The 25,112-nt window shown below is 44.2% G+C and overlaps 1 protein-coding gene across 1 annotated transcript; it reads left to right on the forward strand.

Annotated features, from left to right (window-relative positions):
* Window positions 1–1,130: 1,130 nt before the first annotated feature.
* LOC121685529 (complement C1q-like protein 2) lies at window positions 1,131–24,642 on the forward strand. Its single transcript, XM_042066111.1, has 3 exons — window positions 1,131–1,240; window positions 23,046–23,443; window positions 24,136–24,642. The coding sequence occupies exons 1-3, from the start codon at window positions 1,167–1,169 to the stop codon at window positions 24,417–24,419; spliced, it is 756 nt and encodes a 251-aa protein (XP_041922045.1). The 5' UTR covers window positions 1,131–1,166; the 3' UTR covers window positions 24,420–24,642.
* The last annotated feature ends 470 nt before the right edge of the window (window positions 24,643–25,112 follow it).

Consider the following 25,112-nt stretch of genomic DNA (forward strand, 5'->3'; position numbering starts at 1 on the left):
CATAGACAGTAAAAGACTATTTACCCATAGACATTTTATTTTCCCTGCCATTTAGAGTAGCCTACAAGAAAATTGTAACTCGCTGCGTCAACTTAGCACATTACAGTACCTCACGCTTAGTGTTTTGTAAGTTTCACGGTTTTCTTCCAATCTGTCTGCAGGTAAACATTACCATTAGTCATTAGACTGTTAACTGTGTGTTTTTTTAAACCTGGATACAAAACTCTGAAAAAAATGAGGTACAGTTTTGACGGAATGATTTTGCCAAAATATATCACCGACACACCTCCCAATTACACAGGGTGTCACTATCACTCTGTCTCGTCATTCTCTCTAACGTCCTCTTTTTATCTCTCTCTCTCTCTCACACACTCACACCAGCTGCTTTTCATGAAAAAAGGCAGATTCTGTTTGTTTGATAAATATCTGCACATCCTAAGGTCACCACTTGGTAATATGTCCATAGTATACAGTATATGTCTGAGAGCAAGAGCAAGCAGTACACAAAAGAGACCATCAGTGAAAATGACATCACTCACCAGGGCCACTATGGTGAAGCAGAGACCAGAGAAGATGAGGTTATGGGTGCAGCAGGCGGAGGGGCACTGTGGTATTGAATGCTGAGCTGTAATCTATAAACAGCATCCTCACATAGTTTCCCCTCCTCTTGTCCAGGTGAGCCAGTGTGGTGTGCAGAAGACTTGTAATAGCATCGTCCCTGCTTCTGTTAGCTCTATAGGCAAACTGGAAGGGGTCAAAAGAAATGGGCTGGGTTTGACAGATATACTTTTTCACTAGTCTCTCAAAACACTTCATCACTGCTGATGTGAGGGCCACAGGGCGGTAGTCATTCAGGTCTATAGGATTGCTATTTTTGGGCACGGGGACTATAATAGACTGTTTAAAGCAAGATTGGACAATAGCATAGGCCAAAGGCATGTTAAATATTACTGTATAAACAGGGGCTAACTGGTTGGCACAGGATTTTAGGACCCTACCGGGAATCTGATCGGGACCTGCTGCCTTTTCCCCATTTACCCCCCTGAACACTCCCCTCACGTCACTCTCACTGATGGTGAAAGAGGGGTGCCCAAGTTACACTAGTCCTTTGTGTGTGTGTGTGTGTTCAGTTTACATTAAAGGAGACAGCTGTGTGTGTGTTGAGCATGAAGACTCCCGGTTCTGTGCTGCTGTTGCTGTGGGCAGCTGTGGTTGCAAAAGAGAGTAAAGATCTCCAAGACACTACAGTCAACGACTGCACTCAACAAACCTACCAGTCGGACATCCACGCTGTGCTGAGAGAGATGAGCGCTGTGGTGGTGGAGCAGAGAGTGGAGCTCAGATACACTAAGACACAGGTGGATGCCATGGAGGCCAGACTGAGAGCCAGTGAAAAGACAGTGGAGGAGCAGAGAGCTGTTATTGAGGAGCTGAAGGAGAAACAGGAGGAGCAAGCAGCAGCTGTGAGAGCTGTAGGAGGCAGTGTGAACCTCACGGGGAGCCAGGTGGAGGAGCTGAGGAGGGAGAGAGAGGACAGGAGGGTGGCCTTCTCTGCCTCACTGGTAGCATCTGGTGCAGGAACTACAGGACCCTTTTCAGCTGCAACACCCCTGGTCTACAGACACGTCTTTACTAACGTTGGCAATGCCTATAATCCACACACAGGTACTACAAGAATCAACCATTTTTAAGGTCTAATGTGTGTACTAAGATGAGGTATATTATTACGCATGCAATTAATTAAATGGTCTAGTGTAGCACTTCTATTGGTAACCTATTGGTTGTTGTATGGATTGCTATGCTGTTACTCATAGATTACATTACATTACTGTACATTACATTACATTTGGCTGACGCATTTTTAACCAAAGCGACTAACAACATGGTAAACAGTTTAAGTTTTAAAGCAATTCTCTCAACACTTTTAGGACAATTTAAAAACAGTAGAGTACAGTAAGAATAAGTGCATCAGTGAGTGCTGTTTTTAAACATTGAGTGTCCTTTCAAGACAGGTAGTAAGCTGTAGGATCAGCAAGACTTGTAAGTGGTGCTATGAGAGGAGATGTTCTCTAAAGAGCTGGGTCTTCAGGAGTTTTTTGAAAATGGAGAGGGATGTCCCTGCCCTTGTAGCAACTGGCAGTGTGTTCCACCAACGAGGAACAACAGATTGGATTAGCCTGAGCGTACCGGTGGTAGAGCTAGACATCGTTCGTCTGAGAAGTGCAACGGTCTGGAGGTAGCGTACTGTATGTCTGTATGAGGGCATTCAAGTAGGTGGGAGCAGAACCGGAGACTACTTTGTAGGCAAGCGTTAGAGCCTTGAATTTGATGCGGCCGCCATAGGTAGCCAGTGTAGCTCGATGAGCAGCGGGGTAACGTGCCCTTTTGGGTTGGTTGTAGACCAGGCGCACCGTCGCGTTCTGGATCATCTGAAGGGGTTTCACTGTGCAGGCTGGGAGACCTGTCAGGAGGGCGGTACAGTAGTCAAGTCGTGAGATCACTCTAGCCTGAACCAGGAGCTGGGTAGCATCTTGAGTCAAGTAAGTCCTGATTTTCCGTATGTTGTAGATTGCGAAACGGCACGACCGGGCGACTGAGGCAACATGATCTGAGAATCATAGAGCAATGATGTAATATCATACTTATCATATTCATACAGCAAAGGGGCGGAAAATTTCCGGTAAATTTCCAGAAATTTACCATGGGAAGTTAAGCTGGGGAATTTTGGAAATATTCCAAATTGGAAACTTTCATGGAATTAAAGGAAATTATGGGAATTAATGGGAATTTACGGGAATTAACATGGAATTTTGGGTAACTCATACAAACTGTTTCATACACAAACATTAACATTTTGTTTCGTAATAAGCAATATGATTTGTATGTTCGGAATTTTGCTTAGCTTAGCATACAAAGCTAGCTAACATGCTAGTGGGAATCCCATTCTCTGCCTATGGTTTACTAGTGTGCTAAACTAGCAACACTGAACTGCCTAAGATACACTACACCACTCAACAACAAAATCTGATTGGTTGGAACATTTTTCCCATGCATATGAACGCACCATAGATTTCCTTTATGTCTAGCAGCCTATGCCGATTGCTGTGTGCATGTGATTGACATATGTGCAGGGTAGAAATTTGACTGAAATTGCATTAAATCGGGTTGTTTTAACTAATATTATGCTGCAAGATGGGGTTTTGTCCACTACATTTAAGTTCCCTGTTATAGACTAGCTTGCCATATTAAAAATGTGCAGTTTATTCCCATTAATTCCCTTTTATTCCTGTTAATTCCCATATATTCCCGTTAATTCCCATGGAAAGTTTCCAACTTTGAAAATTCACAGAATTTTGCAACCCTAATTACATCCCATTTCATAACATTTCATATCATTTCTCATAGTTTCCTCATGATGATGTGTTGCCTGAAGCAAAGTTATCACATTAGCACATTGTTGATTTGGTTAGTTTTCATAGGATAACATCATGTCATAGTTTTTACATTGATTGCATTGATCATAGCCCACATAGAGAAACAAACATAACTGTTAGAGTTCAATACTTAACATCCTGCATAATATTATACTCATAATAATATGATGTGTTAACAAACCCTTTACAAGTAAAGGTATAACTAAATGTTAGCTAGCTATTTACAATTGAATAGATTAATAGGTTACTTACACACCATTTAAAAGTGTCTTAAAAGGTATTGAATGATCTGTTATGAAGTGCTCTTTAGAACGTCCATTAACTTAAATTATCATCCGGAGAGAAGAAATACTATTTTCTGATTGGCTGGTGGGATGGCTATTAATTCTGAATAACGGGACACCTATGAAGTATATCTGGTAAAACAAATTTAATAACCATTCCATATCAATTCTTATGAATGGTAAGGGACTGTTCGTTATTTATTTATGGGGCCACCGGAGGCGTTTTGGGAGCGTTTCAAAAAAGACGTGACCCTCTCTCGCCAGCAAGAAATTTTTCTATGACCCTCCAAAGTGATTGAGAAAAAACGCATGACCCTCCCCAACAATTTATTGATGCCTTTTGTACTGGGTCAATTTGGGAGCTTGCATGCTACCACTCCTTCCTTGAAATGCCTTGAAAAGGCTGTCGTTTCACAAATAATCACCGGGACCGAAACATAGGCTACCTGTCAACTTTTTCCGGGTTTATCACGTATTTTAACTTTATTTCCCGCTGTCTTAAGAGGAGCTGCAGGGTCGTGCAAACTTGATGGGTCGAAAGGCCGTTTATCATAGGCTACATCACGAAACCAAGCTAGTGTAACAAAGCACTTTAACAGGGGGAATTAATTGGGCTTGAATTATTGTGCTGAACGCTATTTGTCAATGAGCAGAAACACACTCGACATTCAAACTAGGCTATTGATAAGATGTGCACTATGGAAACTGGTCTGTATAGGCTAACATTGGACAAATAAATGACATTGACTCGCCATATCCTGACTCAGAATAAAAAACATTTTCTTGCTTAGCCTACTTTGCCGCAAACTCAACCATGAAATCATAGGCCAGCTTGCAGGTAATCTAACGTCTTCATAGAAGGGCGAGCCCACTAGTCTCTCCTGTGACATGAAGGTGCGCAAATAGTTTTTAATAGCCACTGATCGCAATTTAAAAGTTCGGGAAGGTTCGTTCAATCTTTTTAAGTTTTAAGTGCAGTAGCCTAGGCCTATCTGTCCCCTTTTGACATCGAGCCTATTATGAGATAGGCTAGCCTACAGTGCGTTATGCCCCTGCTCCAAAAGAAAAATACTTAGATTAATAGATTTTTATAGATATGAAGAGCAATATGAGAAAGAAATTTGATGATCATTGATCGTTGTTTTGGGACGTTAAGCCTTTTCCATATGCGTCAGTGAAGGAGATTGAAGAAACATGCTGTCACGTCAGGTAATCTAAAGGTTCTTAGTGATTATGAGGAACAATATGAGAGAAATTTGGTGATCACTGATCGTTGTTTTAGGACATTAAGCCACGTTAAGCTTTTTGCTTAGGCTACAAGCCTAGGCGTTAATGAAGAATAAACACTTAATGTCATCTTTGGCCAGGTGCAAGGCCCATCAGATGCGAGGCCGCCGGCACAAATGTTGCTGTTTTCATGAATACAAAAGTTGGGTGACCCTCCCTCCTAGAATAAAAAAAAAATGGGTGACCCTCCCCTCAACAAAGAATGAAAAGACATGACCCTCCCCTATTTTCCTCCGGTGGTCCATTCCATAAATACCGAACGGTCCCAAACTATAACAACCAGAGTTGGATGACAGTCGGTTTCTGATGAGCCGCTTGTTTCCTTTGCGTGCTATAAAGGCATGATTATTGCCTATAGTGGCAACCTCCGCTGTGCGTCGGGGAGTTCTTTGTTTCCCATTAATTCTGTATAACAGGACACCTCGGCGGCCGTTATCCCTTACATCAGGGGTCTTCAACGTTTTTCACGTCAGGGACCCCCAAACTGATGGAGAGCTGGAGCAGGGACCCCCCTACTATATATATGGTATACAAAATTAAAAAAAACTGTCTAATCAACCAAAGATTTTGCGACCCCCCTGCAGTACTTCCGCGGACCCCCTGGGGGTCACAGACCCCCTGTTGAAGACCTCTGCCTTAAATATTGCACTTCCATGTTACACTTCTATATCAAGAACCCAAGGCTGAAGGCTTGAAATTGCTATCCATTGTGCTACAATAATTGGCAACCACAGTTATCTGACATTAAGAGCTTCACAATAAACTAACCAAACTCACTAAGGCATATATCAGCGGTATATTTGTCCTTCAAATATGCAACATTATAATGCTTGTTTTATGTTGTCTCATAAAAACATGATAGCTCAATTTTGAGAAATTGATCTTTGTGAATATAGTGTTGCCGTGGAGAGTCACATTTTCTTAAATTATTCTTTCTTTCTGTCACAGGTGTCTTTACAGCTCCAGTCAGAGGGGTCTACCACTTCAGTGTTTCCCCTACAATGTATTTAACAGCGGCGCAGCGCCGCCGCTGGATTTTCAGCGCCGCTGCAACATAATATCACGAGATTCACTTAATACACTGTAAAAGCACAACGGCCAACGTCATCTCGAAATTGTTTTCTGAAAGTCTTGAGTAAGTTAAGTGCATCAAATCCGCACTTAGCCTCTCATTATTCAGGACATATATGCGGCATGATGTGTCAGGTGATTACAAGCCCAAAGACAAGTCTGCAGCCCATATGGCTAGCCTACGTTCTGAACACGGTTACATTGTTTAGCTATCCGACTGATGGGGTCTTGCTCCGCCACAGTGTAGCCTATGGTGTCATCGTTCACTTGTAGGTTACACAATAAATAGCCTACTTATAGGCCTGGTGACAATAAAAAATGATATTAGTTATATTTCATCACAAAGCTGTTTGTATGCCGTGAATTCGCTTGTAGCCTATGCCATATGTTAAGCTTGAGCAATTCCTCTGATCCAAAGCCTGCTTTGACACATTGACACTAATGTGAAACATGCATCCTCCTCTCCTAGCCTACATCAAATAAAAGAAACCAATTCATGATTACCGAAATGAATTTAACATGGGGGGGGGGGGGTTTGTTGCGATTTAGCCTACTGTTGTGATGCGGTTCTTTCTGCTGATTGGATTTACCCCCCGTGTCGTCAACTCTGAGAACTCTTGCTCCGGCTGACAATTTTATCCAGAGAGCTGATTTCCCAAAGATGAGCCTCCATCAACATTCAACGACAAATTATTAAAACGTAAGTAATGCAATAGAGTAAACCAATGTGCTACAAGGTGTATGGTCTTAACGTTAATTGTAGCCTAGACTTGTAACGTTAGCGTAGGGCTATATGTAATGTTTGCATGGGAAAGCTAGGCGAACACAGTCTAGGCCTGTTTAAACTGTCTGATAGTTAAAGGAAATATGAGCATATGTTGGCATATACGTATAGCCTAAATTCTGTCCACTTAGCTATAATAGGCTATCACAAACAGACCTTTTCTACGTTTACGGCATTAGACATATAGGCTAGGAGCCTACATTCTCTTATCAGAAAGACGTGTTCTCATAACTTCAGCGTTCTCTTGACGGTGAGACGAACGGTCGCACTTCAATCAAGTAGCCTAGGTCTTTTTCGAGTTAATTGTGAGTGAGTTGTATGGTAACTGTGGGAGTGATGTAGAAGAAAAGTGAGTATTTACTTTTTTATACGTGGGTTTGTTGTTTTGGGACTGAGAAATGGACTACAAGGAGAGCATCTGGCTACGTGCATGCGTGTCAGCATTAATGCCCCCCCCCACAATTCAATTCAATTACCAAAGAGCCTTAGAGATGTTCTTTGAAAAGCCCAGAAAAATTAAGTGCTCACAGATTGGGTGTGGCCTTTGCCATTAAGACAAATTTAAATAAATTGTAAATAATCTTTTTCTGGGTTGTGCCATTTCATTTTTCTTCTATCATTTTTAACCAATAATGTAAAAGAAAGCTGAAAATGTCCACAAAAGAAACACGAAGGTATGATATAAAAAATTTTTTTAAAAATGCGCAACACCCCCCCCCCCCCCCCCCCCACCCCCCACCAAGTAATAGCACCGCTGCTGGAAAAAATTCTAGGGGAAACACTGCACTTTGTCATCCATGTCGATGGTGTTGGTCATGCGTCTACATGGACTGGCGCCTCTCTTCATAAAAATGGAAAGCATGTTGTCATGATACACAGTCGGCAGTCAAATGGCAGATTGAGTTCCTCTAACGGAGTTTCACTGCTGCTAGAGGTGGGAGATGTGGTCTATGTTAAGTTGTGGCCCAATTCATGGGTGTTTGATAGTTATAACCACCACACCACTTTCTCTGGCCACCTGCTCTTCCCCATGTGATCACATCAGCAATATTATTATAGAACAAAATATCTGCACAGATGGATGTTTCTGACACACAAACACATTTGGGTCATTGAGCTTTAGGGGGATTCTGGGGGATTCTATGAAGTAGTTGTCCTGTCATTCTACCAGAATAGACAGATTGGGCATAGTCAGAGTATTGACTATCGAGCCCTGTGGTCAGGCATTTTGGCCCTAAAAAAAAAGGGTGCGCGCATAGTTCGGGACTACAGTACTTCAAGAATCTCCATAGAGTGCTGCTGTTCACTGGGTGTTTGACTAGGATCATTATCACTTAATTTTTACATTTCTAAATCTGGGAAAGACTTTCAGCTAAAATCGTTTAATCGTTTCTGACCATTATTCATGGGTTATGTGTATGTGTGTCATGTCATCCTGTATGTGTTATCCTGTATGTGATTTTGTACTACGTTTTGATTGTCTGCTAAAGACAAACTTTGTAACATGTCTGAGTCCAGTTTGTGGTAAGACTAGTATAATCATTCTATGTTGTTTTTTATGTTTTAATTATTACCGTTTAAACACTTTTAAATTATTGTCCTTTTATGCTTTTATGTACTACTTGTGTGTTTTATATCTTCTTCTTATTGTGACCGCCGCGCAGCGAAGCGGTCATATAGGTTTAGTCAGATTTTTCCAAATTTCCGTCAAGGATTCCCGGGACACTGAAAGACCGGGGTACACGAAACTTGGTGGGCATGTAACCCCACATGGATAGCATGGAACCATCATTTTTCGTTTTGATCTGTAGCCCCCCCGCAGGACTGGACCCCCCGAAAGGAGGGTAGGGCAGACACAGTTTTCTGTGAATATCTCGAGAACCGTAGGGTTTAGGAGGACCACCTTTTTTTTGTATGTTGATCTCAAGGGGCCATGTCAACCCATTCCATAACCACTCATTTCATGTATAGCACCACCTAGTTAAACACAAAAAAGTAAAAATGAGGTGTTGTAATCGCAGGTATCTGTGACCTAACATAGTCAAAACTGCACGAAATTGGAAGTGTAGGATTATGACACCCTCTGAATGCACGCCAAGTTTCGTGGAATTCCGTTCATGGGGGGCCACACAATAAATTAATTTATGTTACTATACACCAACTGGCCTGTAGGTGGCCGGAGACAGTTTTCTGTGAATATCTCGAGAACCGTAGGGCCTAGGAGAGGAGGAACACCTTTTTTTTTGTATGTTGGTCTTAAGGGGCCATGTCAACCCATCCCATTACCACTTATTTCATGTATAGTGCCACCTAGTTAAAAATTAAAAAGCCAAAAATTAGGTGTTTTCATCACAATATCTCTGGCTGACATGGTCAAAACTGCATGATATTGAAAGGGATCATTATGACACCCTCCGAATGCATGCCAAGTTTCGTGGACTTTCGTTCATGGGGGGCCATATAATAAATTAATTTATGTGTACATTTAGTGACCGTACACCAACAGAGTTTTCTGTGAATATCTTGAGAACCGTAGGGCTTAGGACGACCATTTTTTAGCGTATGTTTGCCTCCAGGGGTCATGTTAACCCATTCCATATGTACACACGTGCATAAACAGATATTCAGACACACACATACATTCACAGTAATCATACGTATGACACATACACACACAGTAGACATATGTACGCATGCATGCACATGCACACACACAGGCACACACACAAGCACATACACGCACACATGCACACAATTCAAGCATTTCTCAGAATTATGAACAAGCAAGATGGGGGTGGGGTTGTATAAAATGTTTTTTACATGTGAAATCTATGTGAAAGTCTATGTCAAATTGAGTGTGTATAATGCAATTCAGTGAGACAGTTAGAATCATATATGCCTTTCACCTTTTGTTTTTAGCCAGCAGCCAGACCAGCAGATACCCTGATTGCGAAGCAGGCTTAGTTAGTACTTGGATAAGAAACCTCATTGGAAGAGTAGGTTCCTGCTGGTAGTGGTGTTGGTCTTCCCTGTGGCCAAAAGCCACCAAACAAATATCAATCCCAATGTCCTATTGCAGTGACAGGGACACTGTACTGCAGGAGATGTTTTCCATTCCTTGAATGTTAAATTGAGGTCCTAACTCACCATGGTTGTTAAAGATCCCATGGCACTTATCGCAAAGAGTAGGTGGTTCCCTGATTTGCTTTATTTATGTACACATACATAAATACACACACACACATAAAAACACACACATGCAAAGACACGTAAACACAAACACATTACACATGCACACACACATACATGCAAACACACGACATGCATAAACACACACGCACACAAACACATAAACACACATACAGTACACATACACCCTCACACACATGCACCCACACTTACAAACACACCTACATACACAAACACACGCACCCACATACACACACAAACACACACAAAAAAACACACGCAAAACACATATACATACACAAAAACAACCACACACTCTGCACACACTCAATTTCAAACACACAAAAAAGGAACAAAGTAGGAAATGAACATAATTTGACAAGCGTGACTTATTTTTGTGGAAAAAATGTGCTGGACTGGGCGGCGGCCATATTTTGTACCGCTCTGCGGTACATCAAGTTAAATGATGTCTCTGTTTTTTTTGTTGTTGTTTTTTTTTTTATCTCATGTCACCCCCACCCCACCCATGATCAGTGCCTTCACAATGCTGGAAATTGTTAATACACATCCTTCCTTTTTTTAAATCCTTGACTGGTTTCCACTCTTTATTTCCTCATGTTAGATAAGACGTTGATTCCCCACTATTCACCCATTCACCAATACCATTGTCTTCTGGGGTTTCTTTCTTTCTTTCTTTCACCTTAATACCTGTTGTTTGCCCCATAAGAACTTTTGACTGACCATGGACTCCACTCTTCACCTAAAGGATGAGTAGAGTACACAGTTATTTGTAATGGTGCTGTATGTCCATGAATTTGGCAAAATGCCTTATGGAGACTCCCTATAGGACTTTTGGTTACCCAACATGCATACTGACAATAAAAGGCTTACTGTATATGAACCCCTTTAAAATCCCCTCAAATGAAAAGTATCACTCTGAAGTTGTTTTATTGTTATTTTGATTGTATGCCAGTGGTTCTGACATAGAATGACAACACAAAATATGAAATAATTACACAAAACGTCTCTATGTTTGCATTTTTTATATTGGTTCAGTGGGTGTGTATAAGATTGCAGACTGCACAACTTATATTGGATAAATAAAACATTAAATATTTTGTTTCTATGGATATGTCAATACCCTATGCTGCATCTACTTATTGCTAAGGATATACTGTACACTGCAGCTACAAAAGCGAAGGATGGGGAGGAGGGCATTTTTGATGAAATGTAATTGAGAGATAGTAACATCAATCTGACAATTTAAAGCATCTAACAGATTGTACATGAAAAAGGTTGTCATGTATGGATTCCCAAGAGTCTAAGCTTTCAAATAGTGTATAATATCACTATTCTTCATAGCAATATGTAAGGGATAATGTATAGAACGGTCATTGTTGGGAAATAGGTCCCGACAGGGCGGACCGGACCCCGACGCGCAGTGGAGGGGTCTTGTTCCGCCCTGAAGGGACCTATTTCCCGACAATGACCGGGCGTTCTATACATTATCCCGCTTATTACACGGCTACCCACTAAAGCAATCAACACCGGCAACAAAATATTGATTTAACAATAATTTTAATGATTGAAAGGTGATTGTCGCTTCCATGCAAAAAGAAGGGGGGGGGGGATGCTAAATAGGCCGTTAAATAGCCTAATGGCAACGTTCGAAAGAACACCCTATTTATTATTGAAGTTGAACTGAACATTGCCATTTATAGTAAAATGGGACAATGAGAATGGGATTTCTTTAGGGATGTTGATGTTTCTTTCTTCATCTGCTTCTTGGCGGGGCTCTGTCATTGACACACCTGAGAAAACAACCGCTGTTAGCCTGATGTTTAAAATGTCAACTCAGTTAGGCTATGTTAGGCTATGTAGTTATGGCTCACCGGATTTGCTGCCATTGCCGGGATGAGAGGAGAGGACTTTGCTCCACTTTTCTCTCTCTGTCAGTGATGGAGTCCAGTAGCTCCTCAGACTCCCCTCACATCTGTGCCCAGTCACAGTCATTATTTCGCGACTCTCCAGACCAGCCTGAGACAGGAGTTGGACAACTGTGCTGCGCAGGCTATGGTTTGTATATTTCCGGGAGAGACCCGCTGCCTGGCTGATTTGGGGTAACATTTGGCCAAGGTAATTATGACCCATGGGTTCCCGAGAGTACCATACAGCTTCTTGGTTTAGTATCAGCTGGTCCTTTTTGAGAGGGTGCAGGTAGAAAGATGTGGCGTCAGGGGGGCAAAGGGAGCGATACTTTTTAAAGGGGGCAGTTTGGGTTGTCAGGCAAGATGTAGCTCCGGTAATTTGCTCTGCACGGGTCTTTGGCATCTTTGTGATTTTTTGTCTCAGCGTTATTTGCGAGAGTGATATATTCGTTGCCATTCTCGTCTTTCTTTAGAAGGAAAGAGTCTTGAGTGAGGTCCCGATTGCCCTCTCTGCCTCGTCTTGCCAGATGTAGCTATACATCAAACCACACCTTCCTGACGAGTCCACGAGCTGTGTTGGAAGAGAGCACATCTGGGTTGCTGAGCAGCAGTTATAGGTCTTTTGTCGAGATGGGGGGGTGATGCTGGCTGACGTCTTTGCCCTTTTTCCGTTGATCTTTAACTACAGATTTGAAAACATCGTTGCTTGATTTGAACGTGGCACAGTTCATTATATCAAGGGTTGTGAAATGTTTAGAGCAGATATCCCTGCCCTAAATGATGTTTTCTAAACAAAGTTCGGGTGGAGCCTTCGGGATGATTGACAGCAATTAACTCACCCACTGCCGCCGCAGGGTAGGCCTATTTAAGCCGACCTCCTTTTCCATACGTCACACGCTCCGACGTTTGTCTGCGTATTGTTCGTTTAGACAAGACAGCTCATGGAACTGGAAATCCACGCCTCTTCCAGCGATCTGGAGGACAACTTCGTCCCGCCAACACCCGACACCCAGGGCCCTCCGCCGGGCGAAAATAATCTTATTCGTTCCCCTCGCCGCCAGCGTAGGGAATCCAGGACACAGGGTCGCAGAAGGTGCTCCTCTCCTGCCCCCGTACGGGGCAGCATTTCCCGCTCAGCAGCCTCAACTCGCAGCAGCACCAGGACCCAGCGCCAGCAAGGCGTTGACCCTACCCACTGGACAGTGGCTCGCATCCGCAGCACTCTCCATTCCCGCGGCATCGCGTTCCGTAGGTCGGATAGGAAGTTCCATCTCCTCCGCCTTCTAACGCAGTCGGATAGCCCGGTCTTTTCGCCCTCCCGCTCCCTCCCTTTGTTTTCCTCCCCAGACCAGGAAGCAAGCTGCTCCTTCTGGCATCCCGGCGCGGTTCCTTCCGCCGGCCATTCAGCCGGACGAAGCACACACCACCAGCCACCTCGCGAACCGGGCACGCCGACTGCACTTTCCGGCACCACACGCTTCAGAGCGTAACATTCCGCTGCTTCAGCCACTGCCACGTCAGCGGCTCAGGCCCATTCCCGCCGCATCTACGCCGTATTTCCGGGTCCAACCCCACTTCTCCAGACAGCCCCGGTAGCGACAGCGTCGCTACTCCCCCCACCCCTTCTTTCCCTCCCCCATCCACCTCCCCTAGCCAGGACTCGGTCCAGGGCTGCCCCACCTCCAGTCGTTCCGACGACTGCTCCCTCCCTCCCCCCTTTCCCCCCCTCCCCTTTCCATTCCGGGAGCCACGTCTGTACAGCACGCCTCAACTCACGAAGCGTCAGTTCGAAGAGTCACCTCGCTAGCTCCCCATCTCTCTTACGAGTTAGCAAGCACCTGGTCTCAGCCGGCGCCGATACTCCCCCCTAACCCTCTTTCCTTCCCCGTCCCACTTCCCACGACCCTGTCCCAGGTTGCTCCCCTTCCGGTCGCGTTAGCGACCACTCCCTCCCTCCCCCCTTTTCTCCCTTCCCATCTCTTCCCCGGCTCCGCGCTAGACCAGCCCGCCGCAGCGGGTCATCAGCATTCAGTGAGTGCTTTGGATCACGACGTCCCATTCCGGCTTCCAAGCTATTCATTAGCCACAGCAAAGGCCCTGCCACCGCCTCCCCACGCTGCAGCATTCGAACCACCACCCGTCACAGCGTCCACCAGGAACCTCATTTTGTCAGGTGCAGACGTAGACCTTTCTACCATTCTTCCCTCCCTCCCTATTCCCTCTCATAACCGGGATCTAGTTTGCGGCGAACTGGTTTTGTCTTTAAAACATTCTGGCCCAGCATCAAAAATGCTGTCATTCCCCGAGTTCACCGTAGCTTTTACCAACTACACAGAAGTCGTCTGTTTCGTGTTCCCCAGTCGACGCAAAGAGCTAAATGACTACCTGGCCATCATCGCCGGCCTAGCCGTATCCTACGGGGGAGCCCATTTTTATACGTAGGCTACCACCGGCTGTTTTCAGCAAAATGCGCTGCCAGAGTCGGCCTCTGGAACCAAAACCCCTACTGGGGCGCGCTCGATATGGAGCTCCATAACCGCGTTTTCCTAGGACTTAAGCCATCTTGTCCCCTCTGCAATAGCCCCAGTCATGGCACGGTCGAGTGTCCACTAGTCAACTCATTCCCCAGGGCCGCCCTTTCATCTCGCATCTCCTAAACTGCGCTCAGCAACCCCATCTCTCGAAGACGTCGTATCTCTAGACGCCCAGTGTCTGGCCGATATCAAACTCTGGAGGATGTTTTAGATGAATGGAATGGTCTGTGCATGTTCTACGACGACTGCCAATCATCTCCAGAAGACCTCCAGTTTACACCGACGCAGCCCCCTCAACAGGCTTCGGAGGCTTTTTCAAAGGGCGCTGGTTTGCATCCCCGTGGCCACTAGAGTTCAGAGAGCTAACAACTGGAAACGAATCGTCAGCCGTGTTCGAACTCTACCCCGTAGCCATCACGGCCCTACCTGGGGGAATGAGTGGACCTCCAAGAGTGTGCTAATCCACAGCGACAACGAAGCCGTAGTGCACGTCATTAATAACTCGAGCTCAAAATCGCCTGCGCTTTCCCCTCTTATTAGGCGTCTAATCTGGATAGCAGCCAGCTACCAGCTTATTATAAGAGCCGCGCACGTCCCCGGTTGCCACAATGAAATTGCTGACTCTCTCTCTCGTCTTAAATTCCAGAGATTCAGAAGCTCGGCTCCAGAGGCGGACCCGTACCCTACTCCATTCCCCAGCTTTTCGGAGACCATCTTCCCATTAACCACCCCCTCAGCTATCTTCAGCCCATCACGGCCGACCTAGCCCTTCAAGCCCTCGCACCCAGGACCATGCAGTCCTACTGGACTGCTTGGTCATGCTTCAAACAGTTCCACGCAAAGCATTCACTACCATTTCCCAGTTTCGATGCAGTCACCATATCATCATTTATAACCTACGCCCACACTTCACTCGGGATCAAAGTCTCTTCCATTAGAGTCTACCTAGCTGGCATTCATTTCTTCTACAAACGCCCCCACGGCTCCGAATGCCCCTTCTCCGACACCAGGATAGGCTTGTTAATTAAAGGTATCCGTAGGCAACATCCAGTCCCCCAAGACTCCCGCCTTCCCATTACCTCAAGCATTCTCGCCACCTGCCTTGCTACCCTTCGCAAAGGGTTCATGTCTTCATGTTCATTTAACTCCGCCTCAGATCTTCAGCCTTTCCAATACCTATCTCACTACATCTCATATCGGTCAGCTCAAGCTTCATCTACTAGCCCACTCTTCGTGTCAGACGAAGGGCTACCCATCACTCGCCACAGATTCCAGACACTCTTAAAAACCATTCTAGTCAAATCTGGTTTTCCCGCGGATCGCTACTCCGCACACTCCTTCAGGATAGGAGCTGCCACAACAGCTGCGCTCAACGGCTTATCGGAGCAACAAATTAAAATACTGGGCCGTTGGTCCTCGGATGCCTACCAGTCTTACATCCGCTCCAATCTAGCGGATTTACGACTCGCTCAGCAAGCACGTATGTAGTTGGTAGCGGCCTTTCTCTGTGATCTTTGGGGTGCAAGCGGTCATCGCTCTATTGTGATATCCGCTCCAGGCACTCCAGGACCACGGACAGCTACCTTGCCAAACACGCACTTCTCCCATACATTCTAGTCTAGCTGAAGCAATCATATAGAAGGGCGAACTAGTGAAATGATGTTTTCTAAACAAAGTTCGGGTGGAGCCTTCGGGATGATTGACAGCAATTAACTCACCCACTGCCGCCGCAGGGTAGGCCTATTTAAGCCGACCTCCTTTTCCATACGTCACACGCTCCGACGTTCGCGAAATCATCCCCCCTCCTCCCCCTACTCCTCCATTTCACCAATTGCCCTGTTACTCATCCTCCTTACACAGAGGGGTGCAAGCGGTCATCGCTCTATCGCGATATCCGCTCCAGGCACTCCAGGACCACGGACAGCTACCTTGCCAAACACGCACTTCTCCCATACATTCTAGTCTAGCTGAAGCAATCATATAGAAGGGCGAACTAGTGAATTGCCATGTAACTCGCAATTGAGTAGGTCTTTCCGTTGGCATTTTGCACCGATGGATACAAAGAACGTAGCACCTGATTGAGACTCTCTGCATTATAATCAGCAAAGTCTACCAACATTTTTTTTCTCCACTAACCAGTCTTTGAAAACTGACATGGCCCATACCGTGGTCCGTTTTGTATTGATTTCACGTCGGTTCTCTTCAGTTCTGTCTCTGTCTCTGTCGTCCAGATGTTTGTGTCGTTTCGCTTCTTTGCCTTCCTCTGTGTTGTTTTCTTTTCTTTTTCTTTTCTTAACTGATGAAGACAACTCAGCCTTCATCCAAGAATCGAAATCTGGGTAATCTCCAAGAATATTAAAACTAATATTAAACTCATCCATTGCGCCGGATGTATTGGAAGTTTGTCCGTTACAAAGTATCTGCAGGTCAAGTCGCGTAGCTTAGCAACGGAGTATTCTAAAGTGATAAGTGGCCGGACTACTTGCGCAGTAATGTGAAATAGAAGCACAAAGCCCATTTTCCTTGACAGCGGTCTGTTATACTTAGCAACGGTCTGTTATTCAGAATTAGCAGACTGCCGAACATTGGGAAGGGAAGAATATTCAAGTGAATGGAGCATTCTGCAGCATTATGAAGAGCCATGTAATAAGGTCCATATAATTGATTTAGAATGTTGGGAAGGGGGAGATGTGCATTGATAGGCACACTGTCTCATAACAGGTAACTAGTATGACTGCTAGCTGTCTTTCCCATTGGAATCAATGATATGATGCAAGCTTGCTTGCTAAAGGTGTTGGGCCATTTTAAACAATTTTTAACAGCACATGGAGACAAATGCCACTCTGCATGTTTTGTGTTTCTCAAGACCATCAAGGCTGCTGGTAAGGAGATGTATTACTTTTATCTGACCCTAAGAGTAGCCGTTCCCATCTACACACACACACACACACACACACACACACAGGTCTTTCTTGTGCATAGAATCACTTAAAGCAGAGCTAGTCACCTATCAGCAGTGGCATGACACTCATTTATGATATCACTTTAAACAGTCAGGCCACACAAATACATTAGCACAACACACATGCACAACATAATTTACAGGCTAGATACCCCTGTTTGGGCAGCGTGGTGAGGCTCATTGTTAGGGGTTGAAGAAGAGCACCCAGAGTCACACCCCCTTGGGACCTGGCACGTGTTTGACCTACAGTCCTGTGCCCTGTCCCTGAATCAGGAGCACTTCACTAAACAACAAGGAAGCATGAGCAAGCATAATAATCTTTATTCATTTATGAGGGTAAGGCAGCTGCTTAATCTTGAGGACCTTTGATCTTGGCAAAGCAGAAGATGTTAAGTCTTTTTCACATACCTCCTAGCACATTTTGTAAACACACATCACATCAGCACATTTGTAAACACACATCACATCAGCACATTTGTAAACACACATCACAATGATACCATCATTGTCCCCCTCCAGCTGGTGTGTGATGAGCATTTGGTTGTTATGCGCCAACTTGGCACATTACCTCATTGTGTAGCACAAACTCTGGGTCACAAGTTGGTCCAGTCTCAAGCCCACCGCTTTGTCTGTGGTTTGTAGGTCATACAAATACTAGCAGAATATGTAAGGCACATTGTGCAAGTTAGACTTTTCTTTCAGTTAATGTTTTGTAAGTATCACAGTTTTCTTCAAATCTGTCTGCAGGTAAACATTACCACTAGTCACCCAGGCTGTTATAGTAACTGTGTTCTTTTGACCCAGATCCAAAACCCTGAAAAAAAAAGGTACAGCTTTGACGGTATGATTTTGCTAAAACATATCACCAACATACCTCTCAAATACACACATTCCTCTTTCCATCTCTCCGTCATTCTCCCTCACCTCTACTTACAGTACACATACACACACACACACATGCTCAAACACATACAACCACACACACACACACACACACGTTCACACACACACATACATGCATGTTTATGCACACACACCAGCTGCTTTTCAGAAAACAAGGCATCACAAAGACTACAATTCACATGGGCATTGTTTATGATTCTGTTAGTTTGATGAATATCTGCACGTCCCAAGGTCACCACTGTCATGACGCCACAGTATATATATTTGAGAGCAAGAGCAAGCAGTACAGAGGAAGACAGAAGAATCAGGTTCATCATGAAGACTTGTGGAGCTTGAGTGGTATTGTTTCTACATCCATCATGAAGGCCTTCTACACTTCAGCGGTTGAGAGTGTTCTAACTGGTAGCATCATCACCTGGTATGGGAACTCCACAGTTAGAGATTGTAGTACTCTGCAGAAAGTAGTGCGCTCAGCTGAACGTACTATAAGAACTCAACTCCCTGCTCTACAAGATATCTATTCCAGAAGAGTACTCCTAAGAGCCCAAAAGATTCTGAAGGACTCTTCTCATCCTAACAATGGATTATTCCTACCGCTGAAATCAAGAAGACGCCTATGTAGTCACAAAGCCAGAACTGAGAGACTCAGGAGAAGTTTTTATCCCCAGGCCATCCGAACTCTGAACTCACACTATACTGACTTTGCACACATTCACTCCTCAGCACTCTCAAACATTTCCCAACTCTGAACTCACACTATACTGACTTTGCACTCATTCACTACTCAGCACTCATGACCCCCCCCCCCCCCCCCACACACACACACACACACACCGACAAGACTTTTAGCACTTTTACATCCCTCTCCCTATGCTACAGACCTTTTATTTATTTTCTTATTTCATCACACGTCAAAACACACACACACACACACACACACACACACACACACACACACATATCTGACTTTCTCCAACTTTTGCACATCTCCATAGAACTTTTTATTTATTATTTTTGATTTCTCCTCCATCTACCCATGTCCTTGATTGCCTAGCTTTTCTGCCCCTACATACACAGCACATTTCATCAGGAAGCTTCTCCAACACACATCCCCAACATACTTACAGCACACTGCCCCCCCCCCCCCCCCCGCCAATACACAGCACATTGTCTCATGAGGAAGCTTCCCCAACACACATATTGCACACTGCCCTCTCCCCACATACACAGCACACTATCCCATCTCCCCTGTCATCCCCCCAACACACACACCAAGACCCCTGGCAGTTGGGTTAGCCCCTTGAGCCGTGGATCTGCCCAAGGTTTCTTCCTTGGTAAGGGAGTTTTTCCTTGCCCCTGTTGCTCTTGGGTGCTCCTTGTTGGTGCCCCCCACCCAATCCCAATCCTCCCCCACCTTTCTTATGCAGCCCTTGCCACTTAATCTAACCCCTCTTCTACTGCACTCTTTACCCCCCCCCCCCCCCCCCCATTAATGCACAAATAGGCTGACATCAGACATAATTTCACTGCATTTCTTACTTCGAGTAACTATATGCATGTGCCAATAAACTTCCTTGTATCCTTGTATCCTTGTATCTGTTTTTTTGGAACCACCAGTACAACTGCATAACAGCAGTTGTGTCTCTTTTTTAATCCAATGTACTAGGAAAATACAATTTTGTAAATTGTTTAACATTGTATAAGCAGGCATGCCGTCTTCACTCTTTACCTATTTACATATTTTTAATGTCTCATTTTTCTCTATTCTGAATTTCTATCTGTCACAGGGATCTTCACAGCTCCCGTAAAGGGGGTCTACCACTTGGTTGTGTTTCTTTATGGAATGGGTTCTTTAAGAGGTACAGGACTCACTCTTCATAAAAATGGAGAGCATGTTGCTATTGCTTACAGTCATCAATCAAGCGGCATTATAAATCCCTCAAACGGAGCCTCTCTGCTGCTGGAGGTGGGAGATGTGGTCTATGTGAAGGTGTGGCCCAATGCATGGGTGTTTGATAGTCAGAACCGCCACACCACCTTCTCTGGCCACCTACTTTTCTTGTGCAGACAGAATCCTGCAGAGTGCACATACTCTTTGAGTGGCAGACAGAGTGTGATGTCACTTATAGGCCACCAGAGACTGTTTTTGAGTCACACCGTTGCAAATTTCATATGATGCATTATTCCACAAAATGGTTTGTTTTCTCTATCATCAAGTTATTCAATAGGCTAAGCATATAGCCATGACTCAAAACAGCTGTTAGGATTATGTCATTTTGATTTGTAAAAAATGTCACATGCTTAAATTCTGCTCACTTCACATTTATTATATTAGTATATTATCTGTAGGTCTATTCATTATTGAATGCTTACCTGGAATTATGTTTTTCCCTATCATCCTATTTTTAAAGCAGGCCTACAGTACCTGCAGGCATGTAATTGGGCTACAGGCATAGCATGTTTGAACGGGCACTGCACTAGTTGTAAGAAATGAACAAGAACAGTGTATAAAGGAAACACAGCACCTGAACACCCCAAATAAACACACATGTACAACGATTTCCATAAAGAACACGTTCTGGCCGCTATAGTTATCACTACACTGCAGCATCACTATTCACTCTTATCCTGGATGCAAATGAATAGAGAAATGACACTACAGTAATTTCCTGTGTATTAGCCGCATTGTGTATTAGCCGCATTGTGTATTAGCTGCATTTAGTATAAGCCACATTGTGTATTAGCTGCATTTAGTATAAGCCACATTGTGTATTAGCCGCATTGTGTATAAGCCGCAGAACATTGTTTTATGGAAGTTAAAAGAAACAAAACCTTATTAATACCATATTGACTGCCCCCGTGTATTAACCTCATAGCTGAAGAAATTTGTCAAAATCAATGTATGAGCCGTGGCTGATAGTTGGGAAATCACAGTAAGGAAGGGTTGTTTTCTTTTGTTTTGATGTTTTGTTTTGTATCTCATGAATAAAACTAATAATGATTGCCATGTTTGATGTGTGAGTCTGACAGGGCCATGTTTGGTGTGTGAGTCTGACAGTTTCAAAGTAACACACAAAATAGCGTTTTAAGTGCAATGAACTATATAAGAGACACTAGATATGGCTATTACATCAGAATATTTACTGCTACTAATATTGGGGCAGCTGTGGCCTACTGGTTAGCGCTTCGGACTTGTAACTGGAGGGTGGCCAGTTCGAACCCCGACCAGTAGGCATGGCTGAAGTGCCCTTGAGCAAGGCACCTAACCCCTCACTGCTTCACAAGCACCGCTGTTGTTGCAGGCAGCACACTGCGCCGGGATTAGTGTGTGCTTCACTTCACTGTGTGTTCACTGTGTGCTGAGTATGTTTCACTAATTCACGGATTGGGATAAATGCAGAGACCAAATTTCCCTCACGGGATCAAAAGGGCATATATACTTATACTTAATTCAGTCCAGTGGAAAATGAAGGTCCTCCCTCAAAATAATCTTACGGATAAGAACATCAACCTTGTGTCTCATGATCGAACAGAACCAATCCACCCATTTTCAATTTTTTCAAGCATTTTCAAGGCATTGATGAACCAACCATGGAGGGGGGTGCAACTGTGTTTGTGACATGAGTCACAATCACAGAGATGTCATTTAGTCACTTCAGGGTAAACAGCAGGACCTCATACACACACACACACCCCTTTGGCACCTACTCCACGTGTTTAACAAACAGTGCCTGGTTCCTGAATCAGCAGCTGTCAGCTAAACAACAAGGAAATATGGGCACTATAACTCACATGCACACCTTCATTTATGAGTGTAAGACTGATGGCATTTAATCGTGGGAACCTTTGGTCTTAGTAAAGCAGCAGATATGAGCTCTACTGACTTCTTATCACCCACCCATGACACATGTAAACACAAACCAGTAGAGGAAATCTTGGAACAGATGTGTCTATAGTGAGTCTGTACTCATGCGTCTCATCCACATGGGTTTCTCATTAGTTACACATAAAATGCTTTAGATGTATACTCTACATTGTACTTAAACTTTGAAGATGATCTTCAGATTTAAATGTTTAAGTCTGACCCACTTACAGAGATTCAGGCAAGTCAGGGTTTAATAAATGTATGGACACTATTGCCTGAGATCATCATTGAGACCTTAACCAAAGTAGCTTTGGAATGACCACTGAAGTGCAGATCCTCCTCTTCCTCAGATGGATGAAGATGTTTGTCTTGCAGTGGGATATGATTGATGGTGACATTAGCACCACTCTGACCAATAATACACACCTGAGCTGCTTTTAACAACAAGTCACATGGCCTACATCTCACGTGCACATCATTTACAACTGTGTTTGTTTGATGAGTATCAAGGACACGATGTGGCAATTTGTAGCCAGGACACAGTATATATGTTTGAGAGCAAGAGCAATCAGAATCAGTACAGAAGAAGACGACAGAAGAATTGTCCACTTTCATCATGAAGACTTGTGTAGCTCTACTAGTGCTGCTGTGCGGCTGTTTGGCTGAGATGCAGCTTGGAGGAGAGACCATCAGTGAAAATGACATCACTCAACAGGGCCACTATGGTGAAGCAGAGACCAGAGAAGATGAGGTTATGGGTGCAGCACAGAGAACTGAAGCTGCAGACGCAGCCTCCACCCAACAAACCTGCCAGCCTGACATCCACACTGTGCTGAGAGAGATGAGCGCTCTGGTGGTGGAGCAGAGAGTGGAGCTCAGATACACTAAGACACAGGTGGAGGCCATGGAGACCAGACTGAGAGCCAGTGAGAAGACAGTCGAGGAGCAGAGAGCTGTTATTCAGGAGCTGAAGGAGAAACAGGAGGAGCAAGCAGCAGCTGTGAGAGCTGTAGGAGGCAGAGTGAACCTCACGGGGAGCCAGGTGGAGGAGCTGAGGAGGGAGAGAGAAGAGAGGAGGGTGGCCTTCTCTGCCTCACTGGTAGCATCTGAAGATGTAACTACAGGACCGTTTAACACACACACTAACCTGGTCTACAGACACGTCTTGACCAACATAGGAAATGCCTACAACCCAAACACAGGTAGGAGTGGCTTTCAGTAAATGTATTTGTGATGTTAAAGGAACACCCAAAAGCACCACTAGCACTTTTAATTAGATTAGAAATTGAATAACGTCTCAAACGGAATAATAATTATCATAAACACATGACACATATAAGTGTTATTCATAGGCAGCCCAAACGTTGTAGGGTGGAAGAGAAACCTCCATGCTCAATAGAAAAAACTGAAATCATGTAGGCTAAATAACAGGGTAGTAACATTAACAAAATATTTTATCATATTCCTCAGCATATAATTTTAATAAGAGACTTATGATCCATGACAACGGAGGCTAAAGTTAGCCTACATTTCACGCAAATGACAAGATGCAGGGTAGCCTAAAGTTAAAGTTGACACTCCATTTGAGTTGTTTGTTTTAAGAGTACAAACAACTCAAAGAAGTAGACATGGGCTTGCACTGTGTATCCTAACAAACCTTTGGACGTTACACACACAAACCAAGGCCTTGTTAGTCATTAGGCACGTACTTAGGAAAACAAGCCTCAAATCGGTGCCTCATCTGACATGGCCCTTTTTTCTCGACATATTGAAGCCTCAGTTAAAATGAAATACTGAAATGTAACTTCCTCTCAGCAGGTAGGCCTAGATTGAGTACACCTGTGTGTTTGCTGTGGGGGACAGTTGATGTGATCAGTTTCTCTGTCTGTCTCAGGGGCCTTCACAGCTCCAGTTAGGGGGGTCTACTACTTTGATGTCTTCGTCTTTGGGAATGGTCATGCATCAACACCCACTGGAGTCTCTCTCCACAAAAACGGAGAGCATGTTGTCCTTGCTTACAGTGCTGGGAACGTTCGCCATGTGGCTGCCTCCAACGGGGCTTCTCTGCTGCTGGAAGTGGGGGATGTGGTCTATCTGAAGCTGTGGCATCATGCCTGGGTTAGAGATAATCCTAACCACCACACCACATTCTCTGGACACCTGCTCTTCACCATGTAGCCAAGCATCAGAACAGACCCATGACAAGAACAATGGAACAAGCGCCATTTTAGGAGTGGTGGTGGTGATGGTGGTGTGTGTGTGTGTATGTTTACAACACATTAGTAAAGTCAAGCATGTTGTGAATTACAGTATTTACATTGATTACAGTGTGACTATAATGTCAGGAAAGTCTTCAATTGATTGCAGATGTAAATATCAATCCCAAAAGGCAGTCGCACTTGTGTCGTTCCTTGGTAGTTCCTGTTGGTGTCCGGAGCGCTTAACCAAAAATCACAACTAACCAAAAATTGCGAAGTGGATGTTTATCTCGTGATTCAATGATTGATCTATCCTGTAGCTTAATTTTGATTAAGACACTGACTCCCCTACTTGGATCATTCTTGCTATTTATGTTAATTTGAGTATCGTCTTGCTTTTAGTATTATAATCTTCACAGACTCTTACAACAGCAATGATAAATGGTGTAGTGGCTAAAGCAGATGACTTGTTATCCCAACATTGTAGGTTCGATTTTCTTATGATGTGAGATTCTCCTCTTGCTTCTCGCTACCTGCTGGTTAACTAGTGTGACACGTAGATTCAGTAGTTTTTGACTGATGTCTTGTACCTATGTATGGTCAAAACCTATTGTTGTGTCTCGTAGGCCTACTCTTACTCAGAGGTGAAAAATAGGATGCGAACTCCGGCCGA

The sequence above is a fragment of the Alosa sapidissima genome, chromosome 16, assembly GCF_018492685.1.
Source record: "Alosa sapidissima isolate fAloSap1 chromosome 16, fAloSap1.pri, whole genome shotgun sequence".
Classification (NCBI taxonomy): domain Eukaryota; kingdom Metazoa; phylum Chordata; class Actinopteri; order Clupeiformes; family Clupeidae; genus Alosa; species Alosa sapidissima.

Excerpts from the sequence above, each read along its gene's own strand:
- LOC121685529 (XM_042066111.1), top strand. The coding sequence starts at position 1,167 with ATGAAGACTCCCGGTTCTGTGCTGCTGTTGCTGTGGGCAGCTGTGGTT. Across the intron at positions 1,241-23,045 it reads GAGAGTAAAGATCTCCAAGA|AACCTGCCAGCCTGACATCC; the intron begins CACTACAGTCAA and ends CTCCACCCAACA. Across the intron at positions 23,444-24,135 it reads TGCCTACAACCCAAACACAG|GGGCCTTCACAGCTCCAGTT; the intron begins GTAGGAGTGGCT and ends TGTCTGTCTCAG.